Source organism: Nerophis lumbriciformis, linkage group LG23, assembly GCF_033978685.3.
Source record: "Nerophis lumbriciformis linkage group LG23, RoL_Nlum_v2.1, whole genome shotgun sequence".
NCBI lineage: Eukaryota > Metazoa > Chordata > Actinopteri > Syngnathiformes > Syngnathidae > Nerophis > Nerophis lumbriciformis.
In genome coordinates this window covers 37,114,161-37,126,660 of record NC_084570.2, presented here as the reverse complement: position 1 = coordinate 37,126,660, position 12,500 = coordinate 37,114,161, and the positions used below count along the sequence as shown (strand labels likewise).

Genomic DNA, 12,500 nt, shown 5'->3' with positions numbered 1-12,500 from the left:
GACTATTAGTAGGTATTTCAAAAACAGCAGAGCGTCCCTGTCACGTAGAGGATCTTTGACCATTAATAAGTCAAAACAGTAGAGCATTTCAGTCTTATAGACGATCTTTGACTATTAGTAGACCCTTAAAAACAGCAGACCAATCCTGTTTTGTAGAGGATCTTTGGCTATTAGTAGGTCCTGAAAAACAGCAGAGCATTCCTATCATAAAGAGGATCTTTGACTATTAGTATAGGTCCTTAAAAAACCAGAGCGTTCTTTTTATATTGAAGATCTTTGATGAGCATTATTGAATCAGGTGATAATTGATACACAACATAACGTTCACATGTTTAATTTAAGTCCACTAACTGTGTGAATGAAAGGAAGATGTTGGATAAATGAATAAATGTCTATAAAAAAATGTTTTAAATACAAGCACATTGACACAAAATCTACGTAGTGGTCTGGAAGTTGTACACTTCATAACTGAACATATATTTGTATATAAACTCATAAAGCAAGAACTTATTGACCATAGTCACGTGTCAGTTATTTGTATTTTCATCAATAAGGTTCCTTTCCTGTTTAGAAAAGGTTATGTAATAAACACGGGAGGTCACATTAGAGAAAAGAGTAAGTTTATCTTTTTTTTCCGGCATTGTGGTGAATTATGAAAGCGCGAACAAGTGATATTCTTTCGTGTAAGTGTGTCAAGCATATTTTAAATGAACTAAACCATTTTCCATAAATGAGTGTTGCACAATGTACATGATACATACAGTATGTAACTGACCCCCATTCGCCGCTGTTGGAATTGTAAAACAAGGATGCATTCGCTTACTATCGGACGTGATATTTAAACAGTGCTAATACACAAAATATTGCAATTTATGTAAGTTTAATTTGTTTAATACAAAGGATAGCATATATATCAATATATATTAATAAATGTAAGGTTATTTTTCTTTTTCTCGTGCATTTCGACAGAAAGCGCTAAAGGCAATAACCGTCACATGTCAACCTTCCGTACGTCACGTGAACGCACCACAACGCAAAAGGGCGTGGTTTAAGGCTTAATAAAAAGGCACCCAAACTTCGATGTGGGGCACAATAAACTAGCTCCTATAGATTCATTGACTTCAACCAATTTTTTTTGTACCTTTTTACTTCATAAAAATGTCGGTTAGTTGTGTCGCTCTGTCCCGGAATGTCTTGTCTGCGAGGAACTCTGGCATGACGCTGGTAAGTCGCCTAAATAGACACTTTCCTCGCCTGGTGTTAATATCTATCATAACCGTGGAAGGCTACATTATTTACTTTCACACTCGTGTATGTCATATTTATTTAAACGGAACGTTAAATAACTTTTGCATGCTCTTCGAGAACATTATTGTATTAAAAAGCTTTTTTTATTTTATTCACCCTTCAATTGTCGACGAAAGGCAGTTTGGTAACACGGTGATGTAACGCTGCTATGACACTTCATGGCCACTAGAGGGCGACGCAAGACTTGAATGATTGAAAATTAGCACTCAATGGCCACATCATTAGGTACAGTTTAAAGATGTGATTTATGGAGCCGGATCTTGAGCTGTTATTATATGGTATTTTATTGTTATTCTTATTTTTTTTCAAGGATGATATGTTTGGTCGGAACCATTCAGATTTTTGTAGTGTTTTCAACATTGTAAACCTTCCATAAGGTGGTGCTTAGGCACAGGGGCGCCGAAAAGGGGGGGGTAAAGGAGACGAATTCTAGGGGCCCATGATGGAGGGGGGCCCAGAGAGGCCCCTAATGATGATGAAATTATAATACAGAAAAAATGACACTGTGTTGGGGGCCCTGTAAAGATTATTTTCATGGGGCCCAAAATCCCTAGCGGCGCCCCTGCTTAGGCAGGGACATCACCAGTTTGAATTTTCACTCACCTAAAAAAAAACGTGGAGCATTAAAAAAAAAAAGAGAAAATAATAAAATGCACTAGAGCAGTGGTTCTCAAACCTGTTCCACCAAGCACCACTTGAGAAAACACATGGCTCTCCAAGTACCACCATAATGACCAACGTTAGAATACCGTAGCGCAATCGACTTAAGTATTCGTTAAAAACTAGGCCGAGGTTTTTACTTAACAAGTATATTTAATATTTCTGGCCATTGTAACATTACACACAGTTCAAAGAGTAAGACAGTTAAAATTAGGACATAATAAAAATGTAAGTACAATATTATACTACCATACCTGGTGTCTGTACACTTAAACTACCACCATTTAGAATATTTAACCTGAAAAATGAATTCAAATATAAATAAATAGAAACATCATGATAAAAAAAAAAATAATAATAATTAAAAATATATATATTTATTTATATATATACGTGTATGCATATATATATGTATATATATATATATTATATATATATATATATATATAAAATGTATGTATGTATATATATTTATGTATATATATATATATATATAATATATATATAATGTGTATATATACAGTCGTGGTCAAAAGTTTACATACACTTGTAAAGAACATAATGTCATGGCTGTCTTGAGTTTCCAATCATTTCTACAACTCTTTTTTTTGTGATAGAGTGATTGGAGCACATACTTGTTGGTCACAAAAACATTCATGAAGTTTGGTTCTTTTATGAATTTATTATGGGTCTACTGAAAATATGAGCAAATCTGCTGGGTCAAAAGTATACATACAGCAATGTTAATGTTTGCTTACATGTCCCTTGGCAAGTTTCACTGCAATAAGGCGCTTTTGGTAGCCATCCACAAGCTTTTGCTTGAATTTTTGACCACTCTTGAAAAAATGGGTGCAGTTCAGCTAAATTTGTTGGTCATCTGACATGGACTTGTTTCTTCAGCATTGTCCACACGTTTAAGTCAGGACTTTGGGAAGGCCATTCTAAAACCTTAATTCTATCCTGATTTAGCCATTCCTTTACCACTTTTGACGTGTGTTTGGGGTCATTGTCCTGTTGGAACACCCAACTGCGACCAAGACCCAACCTCCGGGCTGATGATTTTAGCTTGTCCTGAAGAATTTGGAGGTAATCCTCCTTTTTCATTGTCCCATTTACTCTCTGTAAAGCACCAGTTCCATTGGCAGCAAATCAGGCCCAGAGCATAATACTACCACCACCATGCTTGATGGTAGGCTTGGTGTTCCTGGGATTAAAGGCATCACCTTTTCTCCTCCAAACATATTGCTGGGTATTGTGGCCAAACAGCTCAATGTTTGTTTCATCTGACCACAGAACTTTCCTCCAGAAGGTCTTATCTTTGTCCATGTGATGTCACACCAGGCCTACCGTCAAGCATGGTGGTGGTAGTATTATGCTCTGGGCCTGATTTGCTGCCAATGGAACTGGTGCTTTACGGAGAGTAAATGGGACAATGAAAAAAGGATGAATACCTCCAAATTATTCAGGACAACCTAAAACCAACCGGAGGTTGGATCTTGGACGCAGTTGGGTGTTCCAACAGGACAATGACCCCAAACACACGTCTAAAGTGGTACAGGAATGGCTAAATCAGGCTAGAATGAAGGTTTTAGAATGGCCTTCCCAAAGTCCTGACTTAAATGTGTGGACAATGCTGAAGAAACAAGTCCATGTCAGAAAACCAACACATTTCGCTGAACTGCACCAATTTTGTCAAGAGGAGTGGTCAAAAATTCAAGCAGAAGCTTGTGGATGGCTACCAAAAGCGCCTTATTGCAGTGAAACTTGCCAAGGGACATGTAAGCAAATATTAACATTGTTGTATGTATACTTTTGACCCAGCAGATTTGCTCACATTTTCAGTAGACCCATAATAAATTCATAAAAGAACCAAACTTCATGAATGTTTTTTGTGACCAACAAGTATGTGCTCCAATCACTCTATCACAAAAATAAAAGAGTTGTAGAAGTTATTACTGAAAAGAGCCATTCAAAAGACTCGATTTGTTTGTGAATGCCACATTTCTAGTACCGTATTTTCCGCACTATAAGGCGCACCTAAAAACCACAATTTTTCTCAAAAGCTGACAGTGCGCCTTATAACCCGGTGCGCTTTATTACGATTCATTTTCATAAAGTTTCGATCTCGCAACTTCGGTAAACAGCCGCCATCTTTTTTCCCGGTAGAACAGGAAGCGCTTCTTCTTCTACGCAAGCAACCACCAAGGAAAGCACCCGCCCCCATAGAACAGGAAGCGCTTCTTCTTCTACCCGCCCCCGGAAGAAGAAGAAAAAACGCGCGGATATCACCGTACGTTTCATTTCCTGTTTACATCTGTAAAGACCACAAAATGGCTCCTACTAAGCGATCCGGTTCATAAAAAGACGCAATCTCTCCATCCGCACACGGATTACTACCGTATTTCACAGCAACTGAACCGCACTGTGGAACGGGAGCACGTACGGTGAATATTCGCACCACAGGGAATGAGAAGTCGTCCTTCACTGTGGTTCTAGCTTGCCATGCTAATGGCCAGAAACTTCCTCCCATGGTGATATTCAAAAGGAAGACCTTGCCAAAAGAGACCTTTCCAGCCGGCGTCATCATAAAAGCTAACTCGAAGGGATGGATGGATGAAGAAAAGATGAGCGAGTGGTTAAGGGAAGTTTACGCGAAGAGGCCGGGTGGCTTTTTTCACACAGCTCCGAAGGCGAACACACCTTCACTAAGACGGGCAGACAGCCTCGGACGACATACGCCAACATTTGCCAGTGGATCGTAAATGCCTGGGCAGATATTTCGGTCACAACTGTGGTCCGAGCTTTCCGGAAGGCAGGATTCACAGAACAACAGCGACACTGACTCCCGATGACTTCTACGAGACGGAACCGGCCATTTTGGATACCACGCTTGCGCAACTTTTCAATTCGGACACCGAAGACGAAGAATTCGAAGGATTTACGAATGAAGAATAACTTCAGAAGGTGAGCGCTATGTTTATTTTGTGTGTTGTGACATTAACGTTCGAGCAACATTATGTTGCTATTGCTCTACACCATTTTGAATTTTACTATGTTTGTGATTGCACATTTGCGTACATTTTGGGACAGAGTTGTTAGAACGCTGGTTTTCAATATATTATTAAAGTTTGACTGAACTATCTGACTGTTTTTTTGACATTCACTTTAGCGCAGCGTTTTTTTGACATTCACTTTAGCGCAGCGTAGGCGCGGCTTATAGTCCGGGGCGGCTTATTGGTGGACAAAATTATGAAATATGTAATTCATAGAAGGTGCGGCTAATAATCCGGTGCGCCTTATAGTGCGGAAAATACGGTACAGTTCTATGGAGGTTAATTTGTGTCTTTATTATGAAAGCTTTTTTTGACACTGGATTTATGTTACTCATTTTTCAGGTTGTATTTTTCTTTACATCAAATTATGTTGACAATTTCAATAAATGTCCGTTTAATTTAATTTCATAATTTAATTTAATTCAAATGGTTTAGATCTTGAGTTTCAAAGCAACACATTTTTACTGTATTTTAAAACACAACATTTGAATACACCTATTTTTCCAAAACAGAAATGTTGCTCACAAATTCAATCAAAGTATGCAGACAATTTTATTTTATAAAAATTTGTGTTTAAAAGTTCCCTTTGTTAAAATGTTGTGTATGAAAAAAAAATTCAGTGCAGGAATATTTGTTGCTTCAAAACTCAAGACCCATCCACCCACTTCTTGTAAATTAAAGGAAATTATGAAATGAGGTCAAATGAAAATTAAATGAAGTTGTCTGCATACATTGATGTAACAAAAATCAGTTTACAATAGTCAAATGCATAGAAATCAGCTTTAAAAAAAAAGACATAAATTAATCTACAAAGTATAAATATGAGACAATAACAAGTATGATTTGATTCAATACTCGCAATGTATTATTTGGTGTAATTATTACAAGGAAACCTTTTCAAAACAGGTTGCATAGAGATGGCCTGAAAATGTATTTTTAAAAATGTATTCTTATAAAAAAGGGCTTTTTGGGCATTCATTTTAATTTATAAAAATGTATTTTTTTAAATGTGTCGGTGCCACTCAGATGGTACGTCATGCCCAGACGGCGGCGGCCCCGGCTCCTGAGCCCAGGATCAAGAAGTTCCAGATCTACCGCTGGGACCCGGACACAGCCGGGGACAAGCCCAGGATGCAGACGTATGAAGTGGACCTCAACACGTAAGACCTGACGACTGACATTATGATACATACATTACAGCATATCCACGTTTATAAATATACATATATATCTTTATTGTTATTTTTTTTATCTTGTAAAGGTTTTAATGATGCAAAATGGTGTGGTTCACTTCCTGTTTATGTGGTTGTGGGTCTTCATTACTTTATAGTAGTTATGTTTTAATTATTGATGTCAAACTTTATTGCCTTTTTGATGCGATTAATCACACTTATGAACTGTGATTAATCACACTAAATCGCTCACGTGCATAATTGAACTTAGCTTTAAAATGCCATAGACATTTTTAGATGTTTTATTTGAATGCGCATCATTTATTTGCTCATAACTTGGGAACATTTATCCAAAGTACAGTAGAGAAGTGAAACTTGAGTACGCCAGTCAGAGTTTCCTCTTTCACATGTAACAGCCCTATTTTGAATATATTGGTGTCTAAATACTGTTGAAAGACCTTCATGTGTCTTTTATTCATGTTAGCATTTAAGCTAGCTAGCTCACTTGTGATCAGCGTGCCAGAATTGTCCTGGAATTTTCTTTATGAAATGTCCAGAGAAATTTAAGGTATTTTAAGGAGAGAGGGAGACAGAGGGAGAGAGGGTGAGTGAGGGAGAGAGAGACGCAGAAAAGAGAGAGACGCAGAAGAGAGAGAGAGAGGCAAGAAAAAAAGAGAAAGCGAAAAGGAAGCAGAAAAAAGAGAGCGAGAAAGAGAGAGGACACAGCAAAGAGAGCGAGAGAGAGAATGAGAGACAAGGACACAGGAAAAAGAGAGATTGAGAGACGCAAGAAGGTAAGAGAGAGAGAAAGAAACACGGAAAAGAAAGAGAGGGAGAGAAGGACGCAGGAAAAATAGAGACATATAGAGAGAGAGACGCAGAAGAGAGAGAGTGAGGCAGGAAGGAGAGAGAAAGAGAAAAGGAAGCAGAAAAAAGAGAGAGAAGGACCCGGAAAAGAGAGAGCGAGAAAGAGATGACACAGCAAAGAGAGCGAGAGAGAGAAAGAGAGACAAGGACACAGGAAAAAGAGAGAGACAGAAAGACGCAAGAAAGTGAAAGAGAGAGAAAAAGAGAGAGATAGAGAGAGAGAAGGACGCAGGAAAAAGAGAGGGAAGAGGGAGAGAGAGTGGTTGAGAGACGCAGAAAAGAGAGAGACGCAGAAGAGAGAGAGAGAGAGAGTGAGACAGGAAAGAGAGAGAAAGAGAAAAGGATGCAGAAAAAGGAGAGTGAAGGACCCGAAAAAGAGAGAGAGAGGACGCAGCAAAGAGAGCGAGAGAGTGAAAGAGAGAAAAGGACACAGGAAAAAGAGAGGGATAGAGACAGGAAAGAGGGAGACGCAAGAAAGTAAGAGGGAGAGAGAGAGAAACACGGAAAAGAGTAAGAGAGAGAAAGAGAGAGAAGGACACAGGAAAAAGAGAGGGAGGGAGGGGAAGAGAGAGAGAGAGGGTGAGAGAGGCAGAAAAGAGAGAAAGAAAAAAGGACGCAGAAAAAAGAGAGAGAAAAAGATGTAGAAAAGAGAGAGAGAAAGAGAGAGGACGCAGAAAAGACAGCGAGAGAGGGAAAGAGAAAAAAGGACACAGGAAAAAGAGAGAGAGAGAGAGAGACGCAGAAAAGAGAGAGACGCAAGAAAGTAAAAGAGATAGAGAGAAACAAGCAAATGAGAGAGAAGGACGCAGGAAAAAGACAGGGATGGAGGGACGGGCGCAAGAAAGAGAAAGAAAAAGAGAAGGATGCAGGAAAGAGAGAGAGAGGAAGAAGGGTGTAGAGAAAAAATGAGAGAGAGAGAGAGAGAAGCATGTAAAAGAGAGAGAGAGAGAGAGAAGGATGCAGGAAAAAGAGAGCAAGAGAGGGACGGGCGCAAGAAAGAGAAAGAGAGAGAAGGATGCAGGAAAGAGAGAGAGGGGAAGAAGGGTGTAGGAAAAAAATAGAGAGAGAGACAGAGAGATGCAGAGAAGAGAGAAGGACTTAGAAAAAAGAGAGAGAGAGAAGAACGCAGAAAAAAAGAGGGAGACAGAAAGAGAGAAGGACACAGGAAAAAGAGAGACGCAAGAAAGTAAGAGAGAGAGGGAGAGTAACATGAGAAAGAGAGGTCGCAGGAAAAAGAGAGAGAGAGAGAGAGAGAGAGAGAGAGAGAGAGAGAGAGAGAGAGAGAGAGAGAGAGAGAGAGACGCAAGAAAGTAAGAGAGAGAGAAACAGAAAAGAGAGAGAAGGACGCTAGAAAAAGGGAACGAGATAGAGAAAGAGATAGAGAGAAAGAAAGAGACAAGGATGTGGAAAAGAGCGAGCGAGAGAAAGAGAGAGACGGATGCCGGAAAAAGAAAGAGAGAAAGCGACAGAGAAAGACCCAGGAAAGAGACAGCGAGAGAGAAAGACGCAGGAAAGAGAGAGAGAGTGAGGGAGAGAAAATCAACTTGATCTGAATATGATATTATCCAAATCAGGAATGTCTTGATTCAACATGGAGAATGCAGTAATACAGCATAAATAACGAAATAAACCATTTGAAGAACTGAAAGACAATTAGTGATTAGAGACATCTCCACCGTATCACAGCCATAAAAGTGATGGTTATGCCTGGACAAAGAACATTACATTATAACATCCATCACATGTTGCTCTTAGCTAGCGATCAACGCGCTAGCTTTGGTCTCCAGGAAGTGAGCGCTATCACCCGTGTAATTTATGGAACTACTTGAAGATGGATTTGAAGTGTTACCATGGTTTGTTTGTCTCATGAAAGCAATCAACTGGTCATACATATATTTGAATTATTTCACAGATGCAGTTTATCATTGCTGCATTAGGACGGTTAGAATGAATTAGGCTTTGCTACACATCTTAAAAGGAGCTGTAAATGTGATCCTTTAGTCTTCCTAGCATGATGATGTGTTGAAGCGTGATGATGTTTGGATGCTGTCTCCTGAATCCAGCTGTGGTCCCATGGTCCTGGACGCTCTCATCAAGATCAAGAACGAGCTGGACCCCACGCTGACCTTCCGACGTTCCTGTCGCGAGGGTGAGAGACGGAGCACAGCCAATGGCGCTAGTTTTGTCTGACCCTCTGGACCTGTTCTAGGGATTTGTGGCTCCTGTGCCATGAACATCAACGGTGGCAACACTCTGGCGTGCCTCAACAAGATCGATGGCAATGCCAACAAGGCCACCAAGATCTACCCGCTCCCACACATGTACGTGGTCAAGGACCTGGTGCCTGTAAGTCTTGCTGAGTCCACATGGGACACAAATACAGTTCTAGTGTTTTGTTGTTGACATTGTGGGTTGACATGCACACCTCTGTACTCTTATATATAATATATTATATATAATACTGTGTATTAAAAAATCAATTCGAATTCGAATCGCGATTCTCACGTTGTGCGATTCAGAATCGATTCTCATTTTTAAAAAATCGATAAAAAAAAAAAAATGTATTTAATTTTTTATTTATTTATTTTTTAATGAATCAATCAATCCAACAAAACAATACACAGCAATACCATAACAATGCAATCCAATTCCAAAACCAAACCCGACCCAGCAACACTCAGAACTGCAATAAACAGAGCAATTAAGAGGAGACACAAACACGACACAGAACAAACCAAAAGTAGTGAAACAAAAATGAATATTATCAACAACAGTATCAATATTAGTTACAATTTCAACATAGCAGTGATTAAAAATCCCTCATTGACATTATCATTAGACATTTATAAAAAATTTAAAAAAAGAATAGTGTCACAGTGGCTTACACTTGCATCGCATCTCATAAGCTTGACAACACACTGTGTCCAATATTTTCACAAAGATAAAATAAGTCATATTTTTGGTTCATTTAATAGTTAAAACAAATTTACATTATTGCAATCAGTTGATAAAACATTGTCCTTTACAATTATAAAAGCTTTTTACAAAAATCTACTACTCTGCTTGGACGCGTGGACATCGGGGGCAGTACCTCTGGATTGGCAGACCGGGGTGGTGGTTCCTCTCTTTAAAAAGGGGAACCAGAGGGTGTGTTCTAACTATCGTGGGATCACACTCCTCAGCCTTCCCGGTAAGGTCTATTCAGGTGTACTGGAGAGGAGGCTACGCCGGATAGTCGAACCTCGGATTCAGGAGGAACAGTGTGGTTTTCGTCCTGGTCGTGGAACTGTGGACCAGCTCTATACTCTCGGCAGGGTCCTTGAGGGTGCATGGGAGTTTGCCCAACCAGTCTACATGTGCTTTGTGGACTTGGAGAAGGCATTCGACCGTGTCCCTCGGGAAGTCCTGTGGGGAGTGCTCAGAGAGTATGGGGTTTCGGACTGTCTGATTGTGGCGGTCCGCTCCCTGTATGATCAGTGTCAGAGCTTGGTTCGCATTGCCGGCAGTAAGTCGGACACGTTTCCGGTGAGGGTTGGACTCCGCCAAGGCTGCCCTTTGTCACCGATTCTGTTCATAACTTTTATGGACAGAATTTCTAGGTGCAGTCAAGGCGTTGAGGGGATCCGGTTTGGTGGCTGCAGGATTAGGTCTCTGCTTTTTGCAGATGATTTGGTCCTGATGGCTTCATCTGGCCAGGATCTTCAGCTCTCACTGGATCGGTTCGCAGCCGAGTGTGAAGCGACTGGGATGAGAATCAGCACCTCCAAGTCCGAGTCCATGGTTCTCGCCCGGAAAAGGGTGGAGTGCCATCTCCGGGTTGGGGAGGAGATCTTGCCCCAAGTGGAGGAGTTCAAGTACCTCGGAGTCTTGTTCACGAGTGAGGGAAGAGTGGATCGTGAGATCGACAGGCGGATCGGTGCGGCGTCTTCAGTAATGCGGACGCTGTATCGATCCGTTGTGGTGAAGAAGGAGCTGAGCCGGAAGGCAAAGCTCTCAATTTACCGGTCGATCTACGTTCCCATCCTCACCTATGGTCATGAGCTTTGGGTTATGACCGAAAGGACAAGATCACGGGTACAAGCGGCCGAAATGAGTTTCCTCCGCCGGGTGGCGGGGCTCTCCCTTAGAGATAGGGTGAGAAGCTCTGTCATCCGGGGGGAGCTCAAAGTAAAGCCGCTGCTCCTCCGCATCGAGAGGAGCCAGATGAGGTGGTTCGGGCATCTGGTCAGGATGCCACCCGAGCGCCTCCCTAAGGAGGTGTTTAGGGCATGTCCGACCGGTAGGAGGCCACGAGGAAGACCCAGGACACGTTGGGAAGACTATGTCTCCCGGCTGGCCTGGGAACGCCTCGGGATCCCCCGGGAGGAGCTGGACGAAGTGGCTGGGGAGAGGGAAGTCTGGGCTTCCCTGCTTAGGCTGCTGCCCCCGCGACCCGACCTCGGATAAGCGGAAGAAGATGGATGGATGGATGGATCGTGGGACACCCAAAGATTCACAGCCCTACTGTGTATCATATATATATATGTATAAACAGTGTTTCCCCCAGAAAATGTGTTAGTTAAAGTGGTGTTTCTCCGGGGGACAGACCGGGGAAGGGGGTGGGTGGGTGTAAGGATCGGTGTAACTCGGCCTGTCGCCATCACGTCTCCACCTCGTCGCTGCCACCACAGCCTGGGGGGGCAATAGACTACAGACTGCGGTGACGTAGACCGGCTTCGTCGCGTGAAGAAGCCTACAATTTTTAGTTGTGTTTTCCGCTCCATTTGCTGAATGGTGATATACGATATATATCTCAATATTTTTTCCGTAAAGTAAAACAAAACAGTCCTAGTTACCTGAGATACTAAGTATGTCATTATTATGCCACATGCTGACATACCCAACTGCGCGCAAGACCCAACCTCCGGGCTGATGATTTTAGGTTGTCCTGAAGAATTTGGAGGTAATCCTCTTTTTTCATTGTCCCATTTAAAGCACCAGTTCAATTGGCAGAAAAACAGGTCCAGAGCATAATAATACCACCACCATGCTTGACGGTAGGAATGGTGTTCCTGGGATTAAAGGCCTTACCTTTTCTCCTCCAAATATATTGCTGGGTATTGTGGGCAAACAGCTCAGTTTTTGTTTCATCTGACCACATAACTTTCCACCAGAAGGTCTTATCTTTGTCCATGTGATGTCAGATGAAACAAAAATTGAGCTGTTTGGCCACAATACTCAGCAATATGTTCAGAGGAGAAAAGGTGAGGCCTTTAATCCCAGGAACACCATTCCTACCATCAAGCATGGTGGTGGTAGTATTATGCTCTGGGCCTGTTTTGCTGCCAATGGAACTGGTGCTTTAAATGAGACAATGAAAAAGGAGGATGACCTCCAAATTCTTCAGGACTACCTAAAATCATCAGCCTTGAGGTTGGGTCTTGGGCGCAGTTGGGTGTTC

At 41.4% G+C, this 12,500-nt stretch overlaps 1 protein-coding gene across 1 annotated transcript in view; it reads left to right on the top strand.

Annotated features, from left to right (window-relative positions):
• The first annotated feature begins 1,043 nt into the window (after positions 1-1,043).
• The window catches only part of LOC133622720 (succinate dehydrogenase [ubiquinone] iron-sulfur subunit, mitochondrial-like), a 27,245-nt gene continuing 15,788 nt past the window's right edge, over positions 1,044-12,500 (top strand). The window contains exons 1-4 of the mRNA XM_061985620.1: positions 1,044-1,224; positions 6,048-6,181; positions 9,124-9,209; positions 9,270-9,406. Of these exons, the coding sequence (XP_061841604.1) occupies positions 1,159-1,224; positions 6,048-6,181; positions 9,124-9,209; positions 9,270-9,406 (423 nt within the window). The 5' untranslated portion in view covers positions 1,044-1,158. The remainder of the gene's footprint in view (positions 1,225-6,047; positions 6,182-9,123; positions 9,210-9,269; positions 9,407-12,500) is intronic.